Below are 26,216 nucleotides of genomic sequence, written 5' to 3'. Positions count from 1 at the left end.
TCTGTAGGAGGAGTAGAGAAAATACAGAGGCCAAAGCATTTCGGCTGCTAGCCTTAATCAAGGCTAGTTGCTGGCTTCCCATCTCTTTCCTTTGTGTTGTCTCCAGGCGTTAGAAAGACACCATAAGCCAGTACACTGTTTGCTCACCTCCTTAGGAAATCTGTTTGAGCATTGTCTCTTTCTCCACATGTCTTGATGAGGCCAATGGCTTCCGCTACCGTTAGTCAAATCCTGTGGTGAGGGAGAGGGGCATGGGATGGGACTGAGTCACATGGAAAGGGGCATGGGACTGAGTCAAATGGTGTTTGTCTATGTACACAGGCGGAGGATCTTGGGATCGAGCCTGCAGGTGTGCCACCATAGTAAGTGGCTTCCTATGGTCGCACACCAAGAAGAGGAGGAGCCAAATGCTCCAGCAGGGGACCTCAGAAGAGGAGTTCTGTATCTATTGCAAAGAACAGGTAAGTATAAAATGTTTGTCATACAAAATAAATAAACTTTACAATCACTATAATTATCAAATAAAGATAACTGCATGGTGAGTCAATGGGTAGTCTATAGATACAGCTATAGAATGCATGTAGACGTGTTATATAAAAATAAAACATTTCTCAAAATGTTTATTAAATAAACTTTGCAGCAAAAAGACAAACCATTTAAAATTAGGTTATTTTGAAAAGCCATTATAATTAAATGAGCCAGTCTAAAGGGAAATTCAAAAAGATTTTTTGATTAAAATCATAGCACATAACACATTAATGTTGCTTTCAGGCGAACAGAAGATCAATACAGTATAATAATAAACATGATTATAGAAATACATTGGCTTGTATTTTTTCAGTTATTATCATATCTCAAAAGATCTCAGTGCAGCAAAAGATAAATATATAACAAATATGATTGGCAGTGCTATTATCAAAAACAAAGAAAAAACTTTAAACTATATCCACTATATCTAATCATAAATGTCCACATATATCACAAATACTTGGACATTACATCATATGTATACTAACAACACACTCAGTGAATCATCCAAATACAATATTATTTACAACTCCCTGTTAGAGTGCTACAATACTTGTGTCCATAGATGATATACAGTGCTCCAAGTCCACACACTGCTGTGTTCCAAAACAGGAGTGAACTCTGTGTTATAGTGCAAAATTACAGTAAACAGTGTTATCATTCCATGTACCCAGTATTGGTAGAGACTCACCAAAGACTATTGACCATAAGAGAATAGTGGGTCAACAAAGGCTTAGTTAGACATGAAGTTCCACTTCTTTATGGAAAACGGGGGCCAGGAATCTCCACACCAGCATTGTTAATGCTTGATGGTAACCATGGGTCGCTTCTTCTTCTCATTAACTTGGGACGTACTAGGGAAGAGCAGAAAGAAAACAGAGCTAACAATAAAGGCAGCAACGAACAGAAGCTTCATGTTCCTTTCCATCTAAGATATTTTTGATTCTCTGAGTGTTGGAGAGGAACACAGTTATGGAAAATTGCAGTTCTCTCTGGCTACCATTTTTGTATGTTTTTATCTATGTTATTATATCTATGACTTTATACTGTATGCCTGTCTAAAAATGGCCATACACGTTACCATTTCTCATGATTCCCTCATCCGTGCTAAACAGTGTAGATGAATAAATCTGCAGTGATGGCTATTGTACTCTGATAGCTGGTACCCTCAGATGTCAGAATACCCTAATTGTGCCTACATCTGATAGAGGCACTGATATGCCAAAAATTTCACACCTGGCTCCTCTGATTAAACTGTTCTCTTTTATTGGAATATGACGGTGCCAACAGAGCCACCAACACAACAAATGTTGGCAGATTTATCAGGAATTGGCCCAAATTAAGTCACTTTATGGCCTGATTGACCCTGCTGTGTGTGGCTAACCTTTTAGATCCATGTTATCAGATCCCTGACTTTATATACATGTTTAACTCTGCTTGGTTTTGTTTGCACGGTATACATATCTACCCTACAAAACACCAGGATGTATATAATTTTGCAACACATAAGCTAATTCTAACTAATATTGGGACCAATATTTTTAATTTAATTTTTTTTTTTACAGTTGCAAAAGCTAATTGCTTCCAGTGCAAGGCAAAAATATGAATAATAAGAGGTGAGTGGTGCATGCATCTTACTGCAGATATAAACTGAACAGAAACATTAATTTTAAAATTCCAGGCCATAAGGGCAACATGTCAAGAGCTCTGCCCTTAGTAAGTCCTTTGCAGGTACAAATCTTTGAGAGCTCACTGGAGACGCTGAATGTAAAATAAATGCTTAAAGCTGAAATATAGGCAGAGCTTCCCCCAACTAAATGCTGGGTTTTGGTTTGTTTAAAAAAAAAATAAGCTAAACACCCAAACTACAAGCTTAAATCTGTGGCAATATGAATCACTGGATTCCAAGTCTATGTATCTTTTTACCTGCAAAGGACATGTCTGGTGCCATGGACACCTCATAGTTTTGGGTGCAGCATCTGGTTACAGCATACGGAAGACAGCAGTGACATGATGGTGTTACGAAGAGGTGATGTCAGGAAACTAGTGCAGCTAATGCTAATCCTTCTTCAGCTCATGCTAATTCCCATGCAGCTAATGCTAATTCCCATGCAGTTAATGCTCGTTCATGTGTACCAGCACACAGACAAGCCCAGGCTAATATCCAGCATGTATTGACATGTAGGCGCATTTCTATGCACCATTTTGGATCTGTGTGCACGTCTTCCCACATTGGCGCCAAGCTGCCTATTTAAAGGAAACTCATCTGTGTACTGATCACTGGATGTTCTTTAGCTTCCTGTGACCGGTGTTCCTGCTTGTACTGACTGATCTTGCGTTGCTGACCTGGCTTGCTTTTGACCTTGCTCTGTGGATTCCAGATTCTGACCTCAGCTTGCCTTAGATTACTCTCTGCCTGATCCCCTGGTGCTGACCTTGGCTTGCTACTGGACCTCGCTCTGCTTGCTAACCTGGTACTGACCCTGGCCTGCCTCCTTACCACGCTGCTGTCTCATTGTGCATGACCCTGATTCACCTTGACTACATCCTTGACTGTGGCAATCACCTGCTATCAAGCTATCAGCACCTGTGGTTCTTTGAGCCTTGTACCTCTGTCTCCACATTCAGGGGTACTCAGACCAGAACTATAAGGGAAGCCCTCTCGTCAACTCGGCCTTCAACCACGGTATGTGACAGGTGAACATGTGTGGACTTGCAGAACAAGTGCAGCGTAGGCCTTGCTTTTTCTCTACTCCTGTGGAACCTTTTCCTACTGCTAGTGCTGTCCCTGACAGATGGGTGAACTCTCCCTGCACTAGCCACTTCACAAATGTGCACCAAAACTTGGGGACAGGGACTAAAAAAGACTCTCCTTGACCCCAAATGGCCACTAGGGGTCACCTTGATGCAGCATAGTGAACCAAAACGCTGCTTCGGGGGCCGAAGGAAGCCACAGAGAAACCAGGTTTCTCTTGACTTCCTCTCCAGTTGCAGTACTGCTCCAGTAGAACACCACCTAGAGTGGAGGAAGCAGACTGTTCTTGCCTACACACAGTTATTGTGGTCACAGACTGCAATTGTTACTCCTGGAAGAGGCACTTTTGAGGGAGGTAGATGAGTGTGTTAAAGGTTTAAGAAGGTATTTATCATTTAAATATCTGGTGGTGAAATAATGAGAAGGGGAGGGAGAAGTTGAGCACTAGAGATGGGTTTTAAAGTAAACCATAAGTGAATGACATACAGCAAGCTAAAGCACTGTGTATCATGAAAAAAATTATTTAAATTAAATATTATTGAAAACTACTGCATACAGGTATATCCTTTTAAACATCTCAGTGCTTCAGATATCTTGCAGCCTTTTTGCAACTACTGGCTCTCTACATGCACACACTTCAACAATTGCTACATCATTCCTCAAAGTAGGTTTCCTGATAGTGAAAACAGTGGACTGTATCACTGCAATATGTGTTAAGTTGGCCAGGATGTTAATGCAGGAGCACAGTTTGGAAAAAGGCACAAAGTTTCATCATCCTATACCAGGAAGTATCTGAGAAAAACCTTGATGAAAGGATCAACAAAAAATGATCTTAATGAAAAACACAATTTATTAATATTGAAAATGAGTTTTAAAATTACATTAACATGTTAATTGCATGGCTGCACTGGTGATTAAAATTTCTTTGCTGTTGAGAGATTTAACTACTTGTTGGCAGTATCCCCATCTGCACCACACTTCAATGTGCTGCTAAAAAGATAATAGGCTAAAAGTAGTTAAATCTCTCAGTAGCAATAAGATTTAATCACCAGTATAGCCCTAGCCTAAAGCTTAAATGAGGTTTTAATGATAAGGCTTACATATACTTTAGTGCACATTACAATGCTTTTCTTTACATATACTGTTGCTACACAACTCTAATTAAAGACTTCTTATAAGCACTATTAGTATGTCAAATGGCAGCATTACACAACACAAATTTCATGTTGGCAGAAAGTAATATTTTTTAAGAAGAACTTAAAATTTGAAAAAAATAAAATAAAAAATTAGATGCGGGCGAGGTACAGTTATGTAAATTTCACTTACCTCCATTCCCCAGTGTAGAGTTCTTTGGGTAAAAACATTTGGGGATAGTGTGCTAGTAATAATTAGCTCATAGCTACATCTTTGTAGATTTTATTTACTTGAAAAAAACCTTTCTTGTCTGCAATTATGACGAGAAAGATGTACCTATAAAAACCTGTAGTTACGGCTATGGTAATGAATGCTCAACTTTAGGGTAAACATAGTTTTCAGCCAGAATATTCATGTATCTTATGGCCACTTAGCTGTACATCACATTTGTTTTTAATAATATAAAGCAAGATATCTCTGCAGCATTTCCTAAAACACCAGCTTATTTTACAAGCTTGCAAGCATAGTCATGATGTGGCTATGTAGGTGTTTTAAACCAATCAGCTGTGTTATTAATAATGCTTTGTTTGTGTATCTATGTATTTTTAGCTGGCCATACACAGTTTTATTTTTTTCATTTTTTTTCATTCAGCCTGTGGGCTGAACAAAAAGAAAAGATTACACAGATGGATGAATCTTCCTACTGTGGCTTTTGCATTCTGATAACCCGCACCAGCAGCTGTTGAAATACCGGAACAGTGGCTACATCTGATTGGATGAAACTGCTCTTTATCTGACAATTTCACATTAGGCTCCTTCAATTTTCTTTGAATTAGCAATCTCTTGATTAACCACATGCCGCCCAGCCACTGTAGAAATACGGCGGCAGGGCGGCACGGCTGGGCAAAACCATGTTTTAAAATGTGTGTTTTTAAAACAGGTAGGGGGCACGCGCCAGGCGTGCCGCCGCCCTACCTGTCCCGCCGATCCCAGCCGCGGATGTCATTTGCCGGGTCACAGCCGGTCGTTACCGGCTATGTCCCGGCGATCGGCGGAAATCACTGACAGAGAGCACAGCTGCAGTAGCTGTGCTTTCTGTCAGTTCCCTGACAGCTCCAGGACACGCTGATCGGGACAGAAGAGTTTCTCTCTCCCGATCAGCAGTGTTCCCTGCAGTACAGACCCCCGCCCCCTAGTAAAACACTCCCCTCACACAGTTAACCCTTTCCCTGAATAATAAATTTAACCCCTTCCTCCTCTTCCTCCCCAGTGCCATTAGTACAGTGTCAGTGTTTTTTTTTGCACTGATCACTGTATTGGTGACACTGGGGATGTCAGTGACCCCAAGTCAGTACCCCCCAATGTCAGAATGTCCGCCGCAGTCCCGCAGTCCCGCCATAAGTCACTGATTGCTGCCATAGGTCACTGATCGCCGCCATAAGTCGCTGATCGCCGCCATTATTAGTATAACAAAAACCTAAAAATCCCAGTGTCTTTCCCGCCATTTTTAAACGCTATAACTTTTACGTAAACCAATTAATTTACACGTATTGGGTTTTTATTTTAGCAAATACATGTCGCGGAATGCATTTTGGCAGAAATTTATGACTAAATTTGATTTTTAATTTTTTTTTTACTGGACATGTTTTATAGCAAAAAGTCCCAAATATTGTTTTTTTTCCTCAAAATTGTCAGCCTTTTTTTTTTTTAACGCAAAAAATAAAAACCGCACAGGCGATCAAATACCACCAAAAGAAAGCTATATTTGTGGGAAAAAAAAGGATGTAAATTTCATTTATGTACCGTTTTGCATGACCGTGCAATTGTCCATTAAACTATACCATAGTTTGTAGACGCTATAACTTTCACACAAAGCAATCAATATACACTTATTGGGATTTTTTTTACCAAAAACATGTAGCAGAATACATTTTGGCCTAAATTTATAACTAACTTTGAGTTTACTATGTATTTTTTATAGCTGAAAGTAAAAAAATATCCCAGGCTTGCAGTAACCTGCAGATCCTGTAGCCTCCCAGAGCAGCACCCAACTTCCCATATAGGACCACCATACCCTTCAGCCTCACACCCCCTGAGAGTCCTCAGCCCCCACAATGCTCCCTAGTCCCATAGTGCCCTAATGGCAAACAGTGTCCCACAGAGCTGGTCTCTGCAGTGCACCCCAGCCTATTACAGTGCCCTAGGAAAGTCCCCGGACTCCTGGAAAGAGCCAAAGCTTGCTCCACAGACCTCATTCTCCACAGATGTCCCCAGCTAACTTCATAATCCTTTACAGAGCCAACAAATCAGCTGCAGAGTCCCCAACCTCCTTCAGAACTCCCATCCCTCCACAGTGACAACCAGCCATATCCAGAATCTTCTATCATTTAAAAATATCTTTATAAACTATATAGTTTAGTAAAAAAAACTTTTCTATTTTTTATTGTTGGAGCATGGAAGGTTTTGGAATGATTTATCTAGTCTCAATAAAGTTGGGAACTAAATTCTGCAATGAACGAATGCTAGGGACATGGGGCTAACCAAATGTCCCCATGGGACTTGTCACCCCCTACAACCAGCCCCTCCTTTTCTTCCAGTCTGGTCTTCCATGGTTTACAGCTTTAATTGAATTAGCACAATAAAAGGTACAGAATCTTTCTGCTGGCTTTCTCTGTTTATTTTTTCAGCTCCTGAGACTCTCCCCCCTACCTCACATCATGGTCACTGATACGAAGGCAAAGAAGACAGCTAGGCTTGGTTCACATCTGTGTGGGTGGCTCCGCTATGGGACCCGCACAAATACCTGCAGCCGCACCACCCACACAGAGGAATGTGGGACCCATGAGCGGGTGCCATTCATTCTAATGGCACACTGCCTGCACTGGAAATCGCAAATGTACTGGGAACCTCGGTTCCCGTGCGGGCTGTAATTTCCAAAGAAGTGCAGGGAGTTCTTCCCTACATGTTCCGGGGCATGAGAGTCCATTCAAATGAATGGGATCTTGTGCCCGTGCAAATCACAGCCTGCACGGCCACACATGTGTGAACCTAGCCTTATTGCTAGAAGATAATCACTGCTTTGATACTGGGCAGTTTAAAAAAATGCTTAGAAACAAAATTTGAAAGTCAACCAATAGGGATGAAGTGTGTTCCTTTATTAGTGTCAACATCTGTGGTCAGGTACGACAGTGTGAATATTCAATTACGCTGTCATCTCCCCTACCTTCCTTTGTCGCAGCTCTAACTTTATGGGGTAATGTTACCCCAAAGATGTTGGCAGACACTGTTTACGTTGGTATCTGGCGGTTGGACCAGTTATTTGGTAGTCCTAAAAGACTGAACTGGGTAATGTCGCCCCACATGTGTGGGTGGACAGTGTTTATGCTGGTACCTGTTGGTTGGTAAATGTGTCTGTGTGCTCAAGTCCTGAAAGACTGAGCAGGTGGTTTGTATTGGTGGTTAAAGTGGTATTGGTATGTGTGTTACATCCGGACGTCCGGCGAGACGGACGTGTCTCGGCGAGCTCCTGCTCCCCCGGCCCCAATCCGCTGCCATCTGGGCGGCAGCGGACCCTGACGGGGGCCCCACGACCCTCCGGTCCCTGTTCGCCAGCCAGGGAAGGCCACTGGACCTTTCTCCCGGAGCTCCGGGACTTGCGGCCTACCCGGCACCTGAAGCCGCGGCCTCGATTTCTGGCGCGGCCGACCAGGATCGCCGGACATCAGCCCGGACTACTGCCACTCCGCTCCTCGGTCCCCGCCGATCAGGGGATCACCCCTGCGCCCCTACCTCTGCCATCAGGGCCCATCCGGGCCCCTGTGTCTGCTGCCGAGGTCCCCACCAACACCCACAGTCACTCCGTCCCTCCAGCGGAGCTCCGGCGGTTCGCAGCAGCCTGAGGCCTACCGCGGCACCCGAAGCCGCGGTGTTTCCTGCCAGCCGTGGCTGGAATCGCGGCGGGAATTGCGGCCGCGGCGGGACGCCTCCGCTGCTCCGGGAAGCTACCACCACCACCAACGGTCCTGCTAACCCAGGAGGGATCCACCGACGCTCCAGGACACCAGGTACTTCACCAGGGGCGCCCACTACCCACCAGGGAGCCCTACCACCATCACACCGCCAGCCTCCAGGGACTCACTCACTCAGGGATCCCACCATCCACCTGAAACCCCAAACCACCAGGGACCCTAAGCCACTATCCCTCCAGGGATCGCTACTACCCCACCAGGGATAGCACGGCCACCATCCCACCGGGGATCCCCTGCCCACCACCCCACCTGGGATTACCAGCCAGCCACCACACCAGGGAACGCTCGCCCAGCACCCTGATTTCCGGCACGCTATTCCCTCTGGCGACGCCCCGGCGACTAATGGCCCACCACGACCCTTGAAGCTGCGGTCTCTCCTACCGGCCGCAACAGATCACGGTTGAGCACAAACCACGCAGGGCCGACGATCGCTATCGCAACGCCCCGCTCGACTCTGATGACGATCCTTCAACACCTTCAGCGCCTCACGACGCCGAGCCCTCAGCACCCGACGCCTGGCCTCAACAACCCCAGTCACCGAGCCGCCAGCATCACCAGTCGCCGTGCCTACCATCACCCCCAGCCATCGCACCCTACGACCCCTCCACTAGCCGAACCACCGTACCCACTGAAGACATGCCACAGCACCCATGGTCGCCAGCTTACTGCACCCACAGACTGCTGCCAACCAGCTGCCGCCCTCCACCCTCACTCTACCCCTACAGAAGGACTCAAATGACTCTCCCATGGTAACACAGATTCCCCACACACCTTGCCCTGACCTGTATCCCTTCACCTCCCCTGACCCAACTGTCACCGCACCCACCCCAACATGCCTCCTGCACTCCTCCTCCTCATTTTCCTCTCCACCATCCCAAAAATCGCCTCCCTCTACCCGCCTACCCCCCCAAAACAGCTCTACATTGCCCCTTCACTACTCCCCTCTCCCCACTACGGCACTCACCACCTCCTCCTGCTACTCCACTCCCCCGTCGACCCACGTGCCACCACTATCAGACCCACACGCTCCTACACTTCCCATTCCCATGCCACCTTCCTCACCCTTCTCCTTCTCCTATCTGCTGGGGACATCTCCCCGAACCCTGGCCCCTCGCCACCTCACCCCTCCTCTAGGGACCCCCCTGCTCCCGCCAGCTGCCGTAACCCCCTCAACCTCATATCTGTGCCCCTTCTCCCCGCATCCATCCCCCCTCTCTCGGTTGCACTCCTGAACGCCCGCTCGGTCTGCAACAAACTTACTGCCATCCATGACCTCTTTATCTCCCGCTCCCTTAACCTCCTAGCCATCACCGAAACCTGGGTACAGGCCACTGACTCCACCTCCCCTGCGGCACTCTCCTATGGAGGTCTCGTCTGGTCCCATTCACCAAGACTGAGCGGTCACAAAGGTGGTGGGGTCGGCCTGCTCCTATCACCGCTGAGCACCTTCCAGGTCCTCCCTAATCCTCCCTCCCTAACTTTCTCCTCCTTCGAGGCTCACTGCATCCGGCTCTTCTCACCCACCCCCCTAAGGATCGCAGTGATCTACAGGCCTCCCGGATCCATACCCCGCTTCCTGGATGACTTCGCTGCCTGGCTTCCCTTCTTCCTCTCCTCTGAGCTACCAACCATCATCCTCGGGGACTTCAATATCCCCATCAATGACAACAGCCCGGCTACTTCCCAATTCCTCCACCTAACCTCCTCCTTCGCGCTCACACAGCACACTCAATCCTCCACCCACATCATTGGGAACTCCCTGGACCTCGTCTTCTCCCACCTCTGTACCCTCAACCAGTTCTCTAACACCCCCTTCCCTCTCTCCGACCACCACCTCCTCACGTTCTCCATCTCCCCTTCCCCTAACTCCCCCCCCCCAGAGCGCCAAACCATCACCAGCCGCAACCTTCGCAACCTGAACCCGGCCCCCTCCACTCAGCTGCCGACCGCCTACACGACAGAATCCTTCCACTGTCTTGTCCTGACCTAGCCACTAACACGTACAACGACTCACTATCAGCTACCCTAGACTCTCTGGCACCCCTAACCACACGCTACATCAAACCCAGACCGCTCCAACCATGGCAGAACGACCACACTAAATGCCTCAAACGTCGCAGTCGTGCGCTGGAGAGACTATGGCGCAAAACCAGGTCCCCCCGTTCATTCTCCCTCTACAAATCTGCCTTCCTCACTTACACCTCCTCCCTCCACGCCGCCAAGCAGGCTTACTTCGTAAACCTGATTAACACCCTCTCCTCCTGCCCTCGCCGACTCTTCTCCACCTTCAACTCCCTGCTCTCTCCCCCCCCTCCTCCACTCAGTACCTCACTCACCACCCACGAGATTGCCACTCATTTCCACAATAAAATTGATGCTATCCGTCAGGACATAGTCAACTCGCAATCTACCTCCCCACCTAGCCTCCCCCCCCCTATCTCCCCCTCATCTCTTCCCTCCTCTGACCTCGCAACCGCACTGCCCCCCTCCACACCCAAGACCCCGCTTACCGTAACCCCACCAGCTCTGCACTCCTTCAGCCCCGCTACCACTGAGGAAGTCACCAGGGTCTTCTCTGAAGCCCGCCTCACTACCTGCCCCCTAGACCCTATCCCCTCTCGACTCCTCCAGTCACCCCCCTCTTCCCTCATCTGCTCCCTCACCCACATCTTCAATCTCTCCCTCTCTACCGGCGTATTCCCCTCCCCCCTAAAGCATGCGCACATCACCCCCATACTCAAAAAGCCCTCCCTGGACCCCTCTGACCCAAACAACCTCAGACCCATCTCCCTGCTGCCACTCACTTCCAAACTCCTGGAGCGCTTAGTCTACAACCGCCTAAGCGCCCACCTAACTGACAACAACCTCCTTGATCCACTACAGTCCGGCTTCCGTCCCCTACACTCCACCGAAACCGCCCTCCTCAAAATCACCAACGACCTACTTACTGCCAAAGCCAAAGGCGACTACTCTATCCTCCTCCTCCTGGACCTCTCCGCGGCCTTCGACACAGTTGACCACCCCCTCCTCCTTAATAAACTATTCTCCCTTGGCGTCAGAGACACCGCTCTCTCCTGGTTCTCCTCTTACCTATCCCGACGCTCCTTCAGCGTTTCCTACAATGGTGCCACCTCCCCTTCCCTCCCCCTCTCTGTTGGGGTCCCCCAGGGCTCTGTCCTTGGACCCCTTCTCTTCTCCATCTACACCTCCTCCCTTGGCAAACTCATACACTCCCACGGCTTCAACTACCATCTCTATGCTGATGACACTCAAATTTACCTCTCCACCCCTCACCTCACCTCCACTTTCTCCGCCCGCATCACTCACCTCCTAAACGACATCTCTGACTGGATGTCGCTCCATTTCCTCAAACTCAACCTCTCCAAAACCGAGCTTCTCGTCTTCCCTCCTGCCCGCGCCCCCCCCCCCATCCTATCCATCACTACTAACATCACCACCATCAATCCCGCCCCGCAAGCCAAAGTCCTTGGGGTCATTCTGGACTCTAACCTCTCCTTCCAACCTCATGTCAAATCACTGACAAACACATGCAGGCTCCACCTCCGCAATATCGCCAAAATACGCACCTTCCTTACCCCAGACACCGCTAAACTACTTGTGCACTCCCTGATTATCTCACGCCTTGACTACTGCAACTCCCTCCTCACCGGCCTACCCCAGTGCAAACTCTCCCCGCTTCAGACCATCCTGAACTCAGCTGCCAGACTCATCCACCTCACCAGCCGCTCCACCTCTGCCACCCCCCTCTGCCTCTCCCTCCACTGGCTCCCTATCGCCCAACGCATCAAATTCAAACTACTCACTCTGACCTACAAAGCCATTCACAACACTGCCCCTAACTACCTCACCGACCTGATTCCCAAGTACCACCCTACCCGTACCCTTCGCTCTTCACAGGACCTCCTTCTATCTTGCTCCCTGGTCTCCTCCTCACACGCACGTCTGCAAGACTTCTCCAGGTCCTCCCCCATCCTCTGGAACTCACTACCCCAATCCATCAGACTGTCACCTTCCCTCCTCACCTTCAGGCGCTCCCTGAAAACCCACCTCTTCAGGGAAGCCTACCCCACCCTCACCTAACTGCTGCTCTCCTTCATTCCTCCTACCACTCCATCCCCCACAGCCACTTCCTCCTGTACCACTACCCCCTCCCTCCCAGATTGTAAGCTCGAAAGAGTAGGGCCCTCTTACCCCTCGTGTGCTGTTCGTAGCTGCTGTAATGTTTCATGTATTGTCCCCCCCTCTATTGTACAGCGCTGAGCAAACCCTTTGGCGCTATATAAACTCAATGTAATGTAATGTAATGTAATGTGTTAATGTAAATGTATGGTACAGCAAAGGTTATCATATTTGTTTTAAAACCTAAATAAATGGGCCATAGCCGTATTTTCCACACTTCAATTTCATGGGTTTCTTTACTATCATGACTGATTGGAGAGGTATGGTGGGGCATGGTGGGGTGGAATCAGGGTGGATGTTTGTGGTGTTGTACAGCCCCATACATCCAAAACAAAATAAAGCTAAAATGTATGGCGTACACATGTCTACTTTCTATAGCTAAGTCCTTCTGCCAGTACTCTATCATCAACTACATACAGTATGCAGATCTGTGTTCTGGTAGCATGTAGGGTGACCTCCTTTCTGCTGTAGGAACAAAATCTAGTTGGTTTGAGTGTTTCTCAGCCATTCAGAGGAAGCCTTTTTGTTTTTTTCTTTAATGATTACAGTATAAGGCTCTTTAATGACTGACATCATGATTTCCACCTCTGTCTATCAGAGGAAACCTTGTATTCATTGATAAAAATATGAGGCACCCTCTGAATGGCTGAAAAGCACTCATCCCAGTATGTCCTTGCTGGATTAATCTCATGATTTCAACCTTCAGCATTTGCAGCAGAATGTCTTGCAATAGCATTCTGTTATCTCACCTTACTTTATTTTGTAAAATTCTGCAATTACAAATCACTTATGTAGTGCGTATCAGTGGCTGCAGAGCTTGTACTTGCACATTATCACCCCCCCCCCCCCCCCCCCCGAATTAGAAAAACAAAAAGAATTAGTACATAGTGAGGTTAACAGGTCTCAACAGCTGCTTCATGGCTGTCCATATATTGGTTATTATTCAGACTAGGGCTTTTTAAATTGTTTCATATTTCCCTCACTTTACAACAATTGGTAGCAGAACACAATATTTACTAATCAGGCTTGAGTATATTCATCTTTTCACAGTAATACAATAATTTACTTTACTGGCATATCACTTGGTAGCCATACAAGCCCAACATTTTTAAGAAAAGTTAATTGTTAAGTATGCCGTTTCAGTGAAGGACATTGACTCCAATCGGATTGCATTCATCTGAGATAAGTTTACTGATAGATGTTACAATGTACATTGGATCAGCATTGTATACAGAACACAATGTGATGAAAATAATTTCATGGACAAGCCTATTTATACCATTCTTACACAATGATTTCCTATGACGGGCACAATACCAAATCACGAGAAATTCCTAACTGATTGTCTCAACACAAACTTGGAACACGTTGGCCTCTTGGACAAGATAAAGGTTGCTTGTCATAATAACATTTAATAATTCAAACTACAATTACGCAAAAGTAGGCCAAGGGACTTTTCAAAACGATAGTGATTCCTTGAGAAATGATTATGATCAGTATTTCTGGGTAATAATTATGAATGTCCAGCCAAACCATTTCTTGGAAAATAGAAACCACAGCTGTCCCAACAACAACAACAAAATATGGTACAAAGGTTATATAATATCAAAAAGAACTCAGAACAGAGAAAAACACGTTACAAAATACTTAGAGAAAAGTTATACAAGAGGAACATGGAATATATCTTTGAATATATAGATATATGCGTATATAGATGATAGTGATCTGACTCCATTTTGTTTGCTCATCTTAACAGTCCCTCCTGTTGTTCGAATTCTTTGATATTAGATGTCCTCTGTATCTTTAGAACGAATTTCAGGAATGCGAGACACCATCTCATAGGCAGTCATCACACGGGACCTTTGGAGCTCAAAGGAACCCGTATTAGTACACGCATTTGTAACTGTCTTCATGCAACATTTAAAAAGAATTGGTACACATTTGACTATAAGGATTATAGCAACAATAAATCTGATAATGTATAGAATACCATGGAATATGCCAGAGAACCAACCTCCAATGCCAGAGAACCAGTTGAGGGGATTAAGCCACGAGAGCCAGCTCTCCCAGCTTCCTCCAACCCAAGCAGTCTCAGATGCTCTTTATGGAAAACCAGTTTTAACTGCTGTACTCTGCATGTGAAATGTTGGCATCCACAGCCTTTGTATCATTTCCAATGTAATTGCAGCAAGCAGATTCCACAATGGCACACATTTCACCTTGACTAGCAGTGAGGTAGTCCAACACTAGCCGGTGTTGGAGTACTTCCTTTTTAATCATTTTTAATTCATTAGCAATACCGCCAAAGTTTTTATCATATAAGGCGTGTTATCCATCAGGTCTGCCAAATCAGTGATAAAACTGAAGGATTCTTAATACAACATCTGTTCACCCATGGTATGGCAAACAGAGGTTTAAACTTCTGATCATGTGATACAATCTCTGTCTTGTCAGTGGCTGAGAAGGCAGATTTCTCTTATGCATGAAGTGCTTAGGTATTTTTATGCATTTGTGTTTCATCATCTCCCATATACCAGGTAGCAGGGATAACTCTAATAATGTAATCTAAAATTCAAGTATCTATTATGAAAATGGGCACAATGGGGGCCATGTAGATCTTCAGCAAGTGGTGATAATGAGTGTTTCCAATCACTAAAAGAGGTGTAATAGCAAACAGAGGTTGATTTAATAAAGGATTTGACAATGTGCACACAAATAAATATGTGAGGATTAACTTCAATTATCCAATCACGTGAAAAGTAAATCTCTGTTTATTTACTTCATCTGCACTTTATGAATCTGTTCCAGTTTTATCTCACTTGCCAGTGAATAAACATAAAAGAGTGAAACAAAATTCACCCCTTAGTAGCGCTTCACTATCCAAAAATTGAAGTTAATCTTCCAAGCACTAGTCACCCAATGCTAAATGTGTACAACAAATGTCCACCACAGTGATGTCTACTAAAAGTTAATAAATAATGTCCTGTGCATTGATCTAAAACAAACTTCAAGGGCTCCAATCCAAAAACTAGTCTTCGTCTTCAAATTACTTTCACCACTGTGCTCCATGTGATTTCCACTCCCCATAAGACACCACACTCGCAAATTGCATTTATCTGTCATTTTACTGATTGGCAAAAAAACCCTCTCATCAGGTTCCTTAAGAGTGGCTCCTCCTACAATACACCTCCATGAGCTCCGCACTGTCTCCCATAGTTATACTAGGGCTAGAAAAAAAAGATTGGCCAACATAGAGTAATCCTGTTTCAAGCTCTTTATTAAATTCATTCCCACTTAAAAAAACACACTCACAAGCAAATTAAAAACAATGCCCATCAATATAAAGATTTCCATCAATATCTCTAAGATCATGTGGCTGGTGATCACTGTGTCTCACCATGCTAGCTCACTGCGTCACTCCAGTCTACGCCACTTCTGGTCCAGAGTATTATGTCACTTCCTGTTGCTGTATAGCCATGCCTTGATGCATTTTGTCATTACGACTTCCTTTGAGGTTGCCAGTGATTGATGATAAAAAAGTTAGCCAACAAAGTTAGGGCCCTTGAAGAAAGCACAACAGTTCCCAGCAGACAACAGATTAACTTGTATGATGTTAGTCTCTGACCAGTTTCAGGACACCCTCTTCTTCGTCTTTGGACATGTGCTTTAAATCAGTAAAAGTGTAGTTCAAGTCAGACATGGATAGACATTGCTGATGATCTTTTTCTTTCAATCCTGCTGAAACAGTCCCTATTTTTCCTTTCTTACAAGTAGTGGAAGTGCTCTCTAGTACAGTCCAGTATTGCCAACCCTCTGAAGTGAAATTTACTGTCAGAACCCCCAAAATTTATAAACAGCACCAATTTTTAACTGACAGAAATCGTGAAATTTACTGATACCCACATTTTTTACTGACACTTCAAAAATGTACATAAAATGGCAGTTGTAAGTGCAAAACAATGCAAATATCAATAATTAAGCTACAATTGTGTAGCTAGTGCTATTAGCAATGTGTTTAAATTTTAACAAAAGTAAAAAAACATGTTTCTCTGCAGGACTCCCCCTTACAGTGCAAGGGGAACTCTTATATAAAGGGGAACACTGCTGATCATGATGTAAGGGGAATGCTGCAGACTTTGGTGTAAAGGGAAACTGATATAAAGTGATCTCTGGTCACCAGAGCCCCCCTTACATCAGTCCACAGCATTCCCCTTTACATCAGAGTTCCCCTTTACATCAGGGTCCGCAGAGTTCCCCACTGCAGACTCTGATGTGAAGGGGAACTTTGAGGACACTGATTTAAGGGGGAATGCTGAGAACTCTGATGTGGGGGGGGGGCTCTGGTGACCACAGACTACCTTCCACCGAGTGAATACACTAATGTAAGGGGGGTTACTGATATGAGAGAGGGAACCTTTATATCAGTGCCTCCCCTTACCTTACTGTATTCACTCCCCCTTACATCAGTGATCCCCCCCCCCTCAGAGGCCAGTTCAGAAATGCGCGGCATTACCTTGGCAAGTGCCACTCTCATGTCATTTTCGCAACAAAGTCTGTTCCTTTTCTTCGTCTTTATGTCCAGCATCCTCGAAAAGGATTGCTCGCAAAGATATGTTGTAACAAACGGTATGAAAATCTCCAGAGCTTTCTTAGCAATAACAGGGTACCTCACCATTTGTTGATACCAAAACGTTGAGAGCGTTGTTGATCTGAAGAGTTGCTGTTGAACCTGGCTCTGCTGAAGTTCAATGATTTCATCGAGGTATTCATCATTGACATCTGTTGTCTCAACACTAAACGTGAACGGCTGTCTCACCCATGCTGGTGTCAGGAATGGACTGGCCAGCAATGGTGGGACTCACCTGCCTTATGAGCTGCAGTACCAGGGCTGGCCAGCGGGTGCTCCCAGCAATCAGAGACTCAGCGTTGCAGCCAGTCAAACACCTGGAACTGATTATACTGGTGTATTTAAGGGATGGCCAGACCTGTAGACTCTGCCTTGGTGTGTGTTTCCCCTGGGCCCTGTATCCTGTTCCTGCTCCCTGTTCCTGTTCCTGTCTGATTCGTTGCTGACCCTGCTCTGATCCCTGGCTTTGTCTGACCATTCTCCTGCTCCTGATCCCTGGCTTGTCTGACAATTCTCCTCTGCCTGACCCTCTGTACCACGCTGCCCGCTACCTGCTGAACCTGGCTTGTGACCCCGACCGTTCTCCGCTTGCTCCCCCTGTACCTACCTGCCCGATTGATATTGACCCGGCCTGCCTGACGACGCTTGTATTGTATGTACTGTCATCTGTGGGTGGTTGGTTTGGTTTGTTTGCACTGTGTTATGTTTTAGTATTGCACTGCGTTTATGTTTGTATTGTTAGTGTTAATAAATTTATATTGTTTATAACATATCTGAAGTCTGCGTTTCCCTGCGTCAGTCACACACCTCTGGTCATACCCGGGAGCCCTGACAGCTGGATATGACTCTCTTGTAGGGAAGTATCCATCGAGAGACTTTGCAAGCTCATCTAAGTGCGTGGCAATTGCTTGCTTCAGTTCCGCGGGTACAGAAATGCCTCCGATTCCAGATACATCTTCGATCTTACTTACACAGTCGTCTAGCAGGGGAAAGTTTGCAAAGTTATCGTTCTCTATTCGTTGTTTCCATAACGGTAGCTTTTTTTGAAAAGCCTTCAGGTTTTCTTCCGCTTCGATGATGTTGACTCCACCGCCCTGCATCTGTTGATTGAGATGATTGAGAGCTGCGAAGATATCAGTCATGTACGCTAAAATGAGAATGAACTCAGAATTTTTGAAGCAATCTGCATGACAATGTTGGTGCTCTTGCAAAAACAGGGCTAATTCCACACGCACGGCAAAAACACGATTCAGCACCTGTCCCCGGGATAACCACCGAACGTTAGAATGGTACAAAAGCACCTCGAATTCAGATCCCATTTCTTTACACAGCTCCCTGAAGATGCGGTGCCTCAGAGCACTATTTCGCACATAGTTCACGCATTCCACTACAATTTCTAATACTTCTGCCAGTTTCGGAGGCAAGGTTTTTGTTGCCAACGCATGCCTGTGCAGAATACAATCGTAAAAATGATGTGTGGTGCATCGGCTTTCACTAGCGCACCAAAACCAGACTTTCTTCCCAGCATGGCTGGAGCTCCATCCGAACAAACTGCAGAAACCATATCCCACGAAAGATTGTTGTCCTTGAAGTCATCCACAAGTTTCTTCACATCGGCTGCCTTAGTTGTTGTTGTAAGAGGCTTACAAAATAAAAATTCTTCCTTTATCACGTCGTCTTTCACATAGCGCACGAATACTGCAAGCTGGCTTAGATTGGAAACGTCTGTGGTCTCGTCGAGTTGAAGGCTAAATTTTGCCGGGCTTGAAATCAGATCTGCAACTACTTGAGCCAAGATGTCCTTGCTCATGTCCTCTATTCTGTCGCTGATGGTGTCATTTGAAAGAGGAATTTGGGATAACTTAACTTCAGCCGCTTTTCCCAGCATGATATTCGCCATCTTCAATACAGCTGGTTTTATGACTGGCTATCAGGATGTGAGTGGCAGCGAGACTGGCCAATCATTGCATTTGAGCGCGCTGCCCTGGCTGTTTTTTTTTTTTGGATCACGCTGCAGAGTCCCTGCCGCCCGAGAGGAGGGAGGGGAGCGGGCGCCCGGCACACAAGAGCCGCATTAAAGCGTGTAAAGAGCCGCATGTGGCTCGCGAGACGCGGCTTGCCGACCATTGGGCTAAGCGATGTTGCGTGACCACCTGCAGCCAATGATGGACAAGCGGGGCATGTCATCACGAATCATATGAGTCGGGTGTGGGTCTTCACCTCCGCCGAACCCACGAGACTGACTCACCGAACCCCTGGGGTTCGATCGAACCCAGGTTAAGAACCACTGTTATAGCGTGTCTGTGATAGTGTGGAGATCATTCTGGCGCTATCAGACACTGGCTGGGAGGGACGGTAACTGATTAACTGACACTGACATTGCTAGTGTCACTAATAAAGTGATCAGTGATAATACTGTACACTGTACTAATGACACTGTCTGAGAAGTGGTTAATATCCAGGGGAAATCAAGGGGTAACTGTGTGCTTTACAAGTGTAATGTGTGCTGCTTTTACTCACAGATCTGGCTGTGTTTTCTCCATGCTTTTCAGGGAGAAGAAACAGCCTGATCGCTGTTCTGTTTCACACACCTGAAAACTCAGAGGCAAGCGGCGGCATACATATATGTTGCTTAGCCTGCAGCTGCTGCTCACTCACAGTAGATTTCCTGTAAGAGGGCAGAAAGCAGTTAAATTGCCAATCATGAGAGAAGCAAATTCCTGCTCACTTGAATACTAGTGATGGGCCGAACGCCCCTGTGTTCGGTTCGTGGTCGAACATTCTTTTAAAGAAATTACATTTTTACTAATAAAGAAAAAAAACAGTGTGGGTCTCCTCAATCCTCACCAGATCCCTTAGGTCTGGTAGGAAGGTTAGAAGGGACCCAACAGTATTTTTATTTTTTTTTTAAACTCTGGTAGGAATTTTAAAGGGAACCCAACCCTACAAAATTGAGTACAGGCCTGGCAGGGCAGGAAAAGGGGGGGACAACTAGCATCCGCTCCCCCGTGCAGCTTACCAGGCCACATGCCCTTGGTATGGGGACAAGGGCCGATGGGGACAAGGACCTTGTCCTCACAACCCTGGCCTAGTGGTTGTCGGGGTCTGCGCCAGGGGAGCTTATTAGCATCAGGGTACCCCTTTAAATAAGGGGGCACGCTGATACTGCCATCCCTTGTGAATGAGTAAGGGGTACTTGTACCCCTACCTATTCACTAAAGGGTTCAATTCAGTAAAAAATAAAGAGACCAGTCTTTCAAAAAATTTGTTTATTGGAAAAACAAAACAAACGTTTTTGACAAGTCCTTTACTAAAAGAAAAAAGCCAAAAGAAATGGTTCCATCATTGTAATCCATCATCAATCACAGTGTCCAGTGTTGTCATGACAACACCGACTCACCAAAATAAAAAAAAGCCCGCCGACCTGTGTGCACATCTTGAGCACTCGCCGCAATCTGACATTTGCAGGTTAAATGTAAACAACTGGGTGGAGCTAGTGGTGTGGTCACTGATAGCTCTGCCCAATTGTGCTATGATTGGCCAAAGCATTGCACCTGACCTGTGGTCAGGTGCATTGCTTTGGCCAATCACAATGCACTCTGAAAGCGCAGTGCATTGTGGGGTGTGGCAGGAGAACTCAAACATCCAGCCACTCCCAATGAATACCCGATCACATGCTTTTTGCATGACTGGATAACTGAAGTGAATATTCACACAATTTTTGAAGACTGATCACTTTAGTAAATCAGCCCAAGTCAGTCACCTTCATTAACAGTTTTTACTTTTCTGACTCTCTTTGTAACATGGTTTTATTACCTTTTAATCCTGCAAGTTGTTACATTTCCACTCCCAGTAATAGTGTTGCAATGATGAAATGATGCACTGTAGAATTTGTTTTACCAATCAATACAAGTGCAATAAAATTAAAAAGTATACCCATATTGTCTTTTATTGCTATCATAACACAAAGGTTTTTCTTTCTGAACACTTTTGTGTGAACACTTTGTGACTGTCAGTCATGAAAATAACCTGCAAGTTAACCTATCCTGTGCCATTTTTTAGAAATCTTTTTTTGCAATTTCTACCTATTTATATTTTACATTTATTCATTTTCACTTGTGTTATTAAATACTTTGTGTAGCTTATGCATGTCCAGGCATGCACTCAGGGCATATTGCATAACATTTGTGGAACCGGTACAGTTTGGGCATGCCTAAGCATGCTTAGGCTGGATAGATGCTACCTGGAAAGGCTATAAAAGCAGCTTTCATGCACACATGCTACTTATTTTGTTGATATCACTTTCCACGTATTTTTAGAAACAGGATTGACTATGTACATGTCATTTCAATAAAAAGCCAGTTAAGCCAGTTATAGACTTGCTATAAGATGATTGGTAACAGCAGACATTTCTCGTCAATGCCAGAACAGCTGTGATATATTCTGCTACATTTGTGGCTAGTATAAACTTAAGCCTAAAGATACACCATGACTGGACTTGTTAGGAACATATATGAACTGTACTTTAATTGTAAGATTGGTGATCAAGGCAAGGCCTAGGCTCCTCACATTTGTTGTTCAAGATGTGCTTTTGAACCTAGATCTTGACTATGTTTGCTGTCCCAATGATATGGCTAGAACAGAATGATAACATGATAGACTGTTATTTTTCTCTGACTGATGTCACTGGTTTCTCTACTAAAAAAAGAAAGAGATTAAATACTGCAATTTGCCTTCAGCCATGAGACCAATGCCACATGATAACAATCTGACAGTACCAAAGCCACCAGAGAAATGGAGTTTAGAAGAAATAGATGAAGATACTGCAATGCACCAACCAGGCATGGACAGTGACAGTAATCATGATTTTACACTGTGTATCTCTGGTGAGCCTTGTCTCATAACACAGTCAAAATTAAATAACCCAGTCGGGATATTAGATTTTTTTTTAAAAAGGCAGAACTACTAGGTTCAAGACTGCAAGAATGGTGTTTGCGGTCACCTGGTATGAAAATGTCTGTCTTTCAAAGCCACCAAGATGACGAACCCAATTTTTACACTGTCATTGACAGTTTGTCCACAGCTCTGAGTTGTAAATATGATGTACTAGAATGGTGTCTCTATATTGATTAATCAGTGTTAAGCCTCAAGGCTGTCTTGTTACACAATGGCAATGTACACCCTTCAATACTTGTTGGCTATGCTGCATACATAAAATAAACATGCAAAAACTTAGAACTTTTGTTGAAGCACATTCATTACACCAAGCACAACTGGATTATCCGTGGACATCTGAAAGTAGTAGCTCTGCTGCTTGGAATGCAGATTGTATATACCAAGTACTGTTGTTACATTTTAAAAGGGGAAAGCTGTGAAAGAGAGTCTCATCATAAAAAAAGAAATGACCACTTCAAAATAATTTGTTCCAGGAAAGAAAAGCACATGAACCACTTGTTGACTGGACAAATACATTTTTGTCCCTGCTTTACATAAAACATGGACTGCAGAAACATTTTGTGAAAGAAATTAACAGGACGGTGAAGGTTTTTGTTATTTAAGACATTTCCAAGAATAATTACTATCATTTATATTATTGCTAAAGACAGATTAAGAGGCCATGGTGTGGTGAAAGATTTATTTCTCTTATTTCATAGTACTAATCAAGATCAGAAGCTAGCCATACAAGCCCATAGTGATAAAGAGATCAAAAGTTTAGGAGAATAGAAGACAATATTCAAATATGTCTGGATATCCTTTCTTGGATGGATTATCAAAAAGCTAAAAGAGAAGCCAGCTGTCAGGACAGCTTCAGGAGTTGATGTGTATGTGTGCCAATATGCAGAACAAAGATCTTTGCCAGCAGGTTACAAGGGTATGCTTATTTGCACATGAATGCGAATGGGCACACTGTGTTGATGTCTATGCATACAGGTGCACAGGTATGCATGCCTGATTCCAGATTTGGCACCAGGTTGCCTATTCAATGAATGGAAACAAGAGGTTGCTGCATGATCATCAGCTGTTCCCCTTGATCTAAATCTGCTTTTATTCCAGATTTCCTATTGCTGTCCAGGCGTGGCTCTGGATTCTTCTCTGCTCTGACTTCCTGTTGTGACCCAGCTTTATTCTGACCTGGGCTTATTTGTCTAATCATTGTTGACATTGGCTTGCTTCCTAACCAAGCTCCTGCTGATTACCCATTGCTATTCTCATTTTGCCTCCTGACAACGATCCTGTTGATTACCTGTTGCTGACTTCAGATTACTTCCTAACCATAATGCTTCTAGTATCTATCTAGTGGATGTATTATGCTGTGGGTCTGTTGTCTATCAGAACTGTTCATCTTGGTACAGGGAAATATTACAACAGAGACTGTTTCAATCTACAGAAACGTGATGCTTAGACAAGTAGTATAATTCTAAACATAAGTCAAATGTAATATTGGAATGGTCCAAGAACAACAAAGTGCATTTTTTAGAATGCCCTGATAAAGGCCTTATATTTATTCAATTAAGAGTTTGTTTTAGTGTATGATAGATTTGGTGCGCATGTATCTGAATAACCCAAACAACTTGTCTGACTTAATCAAAGAGTCAAATGGGTGCATAATTCCCTAAATGATTAGCAGCTCTTTCCTGTTAAAGAGTTTCAGTGCACTGAGATAACAGTATCACAGAAAACACAATTTCACTGTAGAATTTGTTATTCCGTAGAATAAGAAAATTAATCAAGGATTTCAACAGTTTTACAAGGCACTGCATATTATTTCTGTGAACTGAAGAGCTAAAGCATAAAAGTGAGAGATTATTATAGCTGCATGTTATAATAGAGTGAATGGAGGCAACAGTTTACTTCATTATTTCAATGGACAGAGAGATGAACTGTTGCTATCATATTTAATTACCACTAGGCTAGAACAGGAGACTTTACATATAGTTTAGATTTGTATCATTTGGATAAGAGGATTTTACTGTAGAGACAGTTATAGTTGAGGCCATATACAGTACAACAAACAGGAATCTACAGAGCCACCAAAAACTGCAGACACTTACTTGCTCATAAAAGGTCAGAGATTTACAGTCATATTAATTCAATATAGGGGGTTTGTGAGGCTAGGGCTTTGTTCTAGAAAGAGGTGAATAATGTGTATGATATTGGGGACTGAGTATATCAAAAGACTCTGTGGCTAACATTAAAGTGTATCCATCTAAACCCTAGAATATAACTTGATGCATTGTAGCTTACTGGTTCTGTTCTGCTTCAGCAATCTAAGCACTGAAAGTGTGATCTCTATACCTGATCCAGTTGTGATGAGATAGTGTACAGCCTAGTAGCTTGGCAGACAGTGACTTGATCCAAATAACATCCTGCAGATTGTTGAAAGCTTTAATCCAAAAACATGAAGATCATAACAGATGAATAGCAGATAGTTAAAAAAATCATAGTGTCTAGCTCCAGAAGAATACAGTACAAGAGGTGAATAGAGGTTATGCGTGATAAAGAAGGGCGGGACTAACTACATAGAGCAAGGAATAGACAAAATTATTTAAAAGCATTCAAACATATTCAGGGTGTAACATGTAACATGTTATGAAAGGGCTGGCCCCTGCTCCACTCCACTCCCTCCGCTCCCCCGTTATGACAGCTAACAGCGGTTCTTCTCATTTACAGTCCTCTGTGAATGAGAAACCTACAAGTTTCCATGCTTGTAGTTCTCAATGACCTACCACGGCTCTGTGAGCGCCATGGTAGTTCATTGATTCTTTCTGTCAGAGTGTGTCTGCTTGCTTGTATAGAAGATGTGGGCAAGCAGATATACTGCCATACAAAAGGAATACAATGACCATACCAGGTATGGTAGCACAAGACTTGAACAAGTTTGCAATACTTTTTTTACATGCAAAGATGAGGTGAGAGCAATAGATGATCTGAGGCCTGTGCCCAGAAAGGGACAGTTAAAACAGCTTTCCTAAAGGAGAGTGCTTATCTGATAGAATAGTGTACCCTTTTCAGGGAACCACAGAGCAGCCAAACAGGAGCCAAACAACCCTGTTTCAAAACCAACCTATCTCTTTAGACCTGGTCCTTCAGGGCACTACCCATAGAGAGCATCCCATTTCCAGGCACCTAGGGACATTATGCAGGACATTAGCTCCCATGATGTTAACATTTAGTGGAAACCCAGGGGCATTACTATTGGGTTATTACCTGTATTTATTAGAAAACATCTTGCACTCCCCTACAATTGCATATCTAGACATTCTGTAGACATTGAAGAATTCTGTAGTACAAACCTTTCAACATTTCCATGTACAATTTGCAGTTTGAAGAATTTTTTAAGGCTTTAATTGAATCTCTCAATCTCTCCCTTTCCTTGGAAAAAATAAACCAAGTATTTCCTATGCACAATATTTCTAGCTCTCAGGAAAGATTCAAACTCAGATGAAACAAATTGTGGTCCATTTTCAGACCCTAGTTCTATTTTCAGCTACCTTTCCTGCTGAAGACTGTGGAAATTGTAATTACAGTAGCAGATGTTATATTTGAGACAAACATAATTTCTGTCCATTTACTGTAATAATACAATAATGTTATAGCAATTTGGCAGTCCACAGATGCCTCTGTAAAAGGACCTTCAATATCAATAGCAAGCAGTATTAGGAAATAGCACTGGCTGAAGTGGTAAAGTGTGTATGAAAGCAGATTTGTCATGACTTTGACAAGTAACATAAGATTGAATGGCAGTTAGTATTTGGGCATCCATGTCGGGACACAAGTAAAGTTCACATAGTCTTTGCTTTATTCTTTCAATTCCTTATTGACTCTCACCTGAAAGTTGTATGAGGCACTCTCTCAAGGTCTTTGGTACTAGTAAGCAATGAGATCCACAGCCAATATAGATATCAACTAAGAACAGTTCGTGTCTAATACAGTAAAAGGGTCA

The 26,216-nt window shown here is 44.3% G+C and overlaps 1 protein-coding gene across 1 annotated transcript; it reads right to left on the bottom strand.

Annotated features, from left to right (window-relative positions):
* Positions 1–1,327: 1,327 nt before the first annotated feature.
* Positions 1,328–19,172, bottom strand: LOC149455154 (protein ZBED8-like). Its single transcript, XM_089686563.1, has 3 exons — positions 18,787–19,172; positions 18,092–18,718; positions 1,328–1,382 (listed from the first exon to the last, which is right to left on the bottom strand). Exons 1-3 carry the CDS (start codon positions 19,170–19,172, stop codon positions 1,328–1,330), a joined length of 1,068 nt encoding a protein of 355 aa, XP_089542689.1.
* Between the last annotated feature and the right edge of the window lie 7,044 nt (positions 19,173–26,216).

Source organism: Staurois parvus, unplaced genomic scaffold (assembly GCF_062004578.1).
Source record: "Staurois parvus isolate SC_StPar_1 unplaced genomic scaffold, SC_StPar_1.0 ptg000402l, whole genome shotgun sequence".
Classification (NCBI taxonomy): Eukaryota; Metazoa; Chordata; class Amphibia; order Anura; family Ranidae; genus Staurois; species Staurois parvus.
The sequence above is the reverse complement of the archived record's forward strand: the minus strand, read 5'-3'. Positions and strand labels throughout refer to the sequence as shown.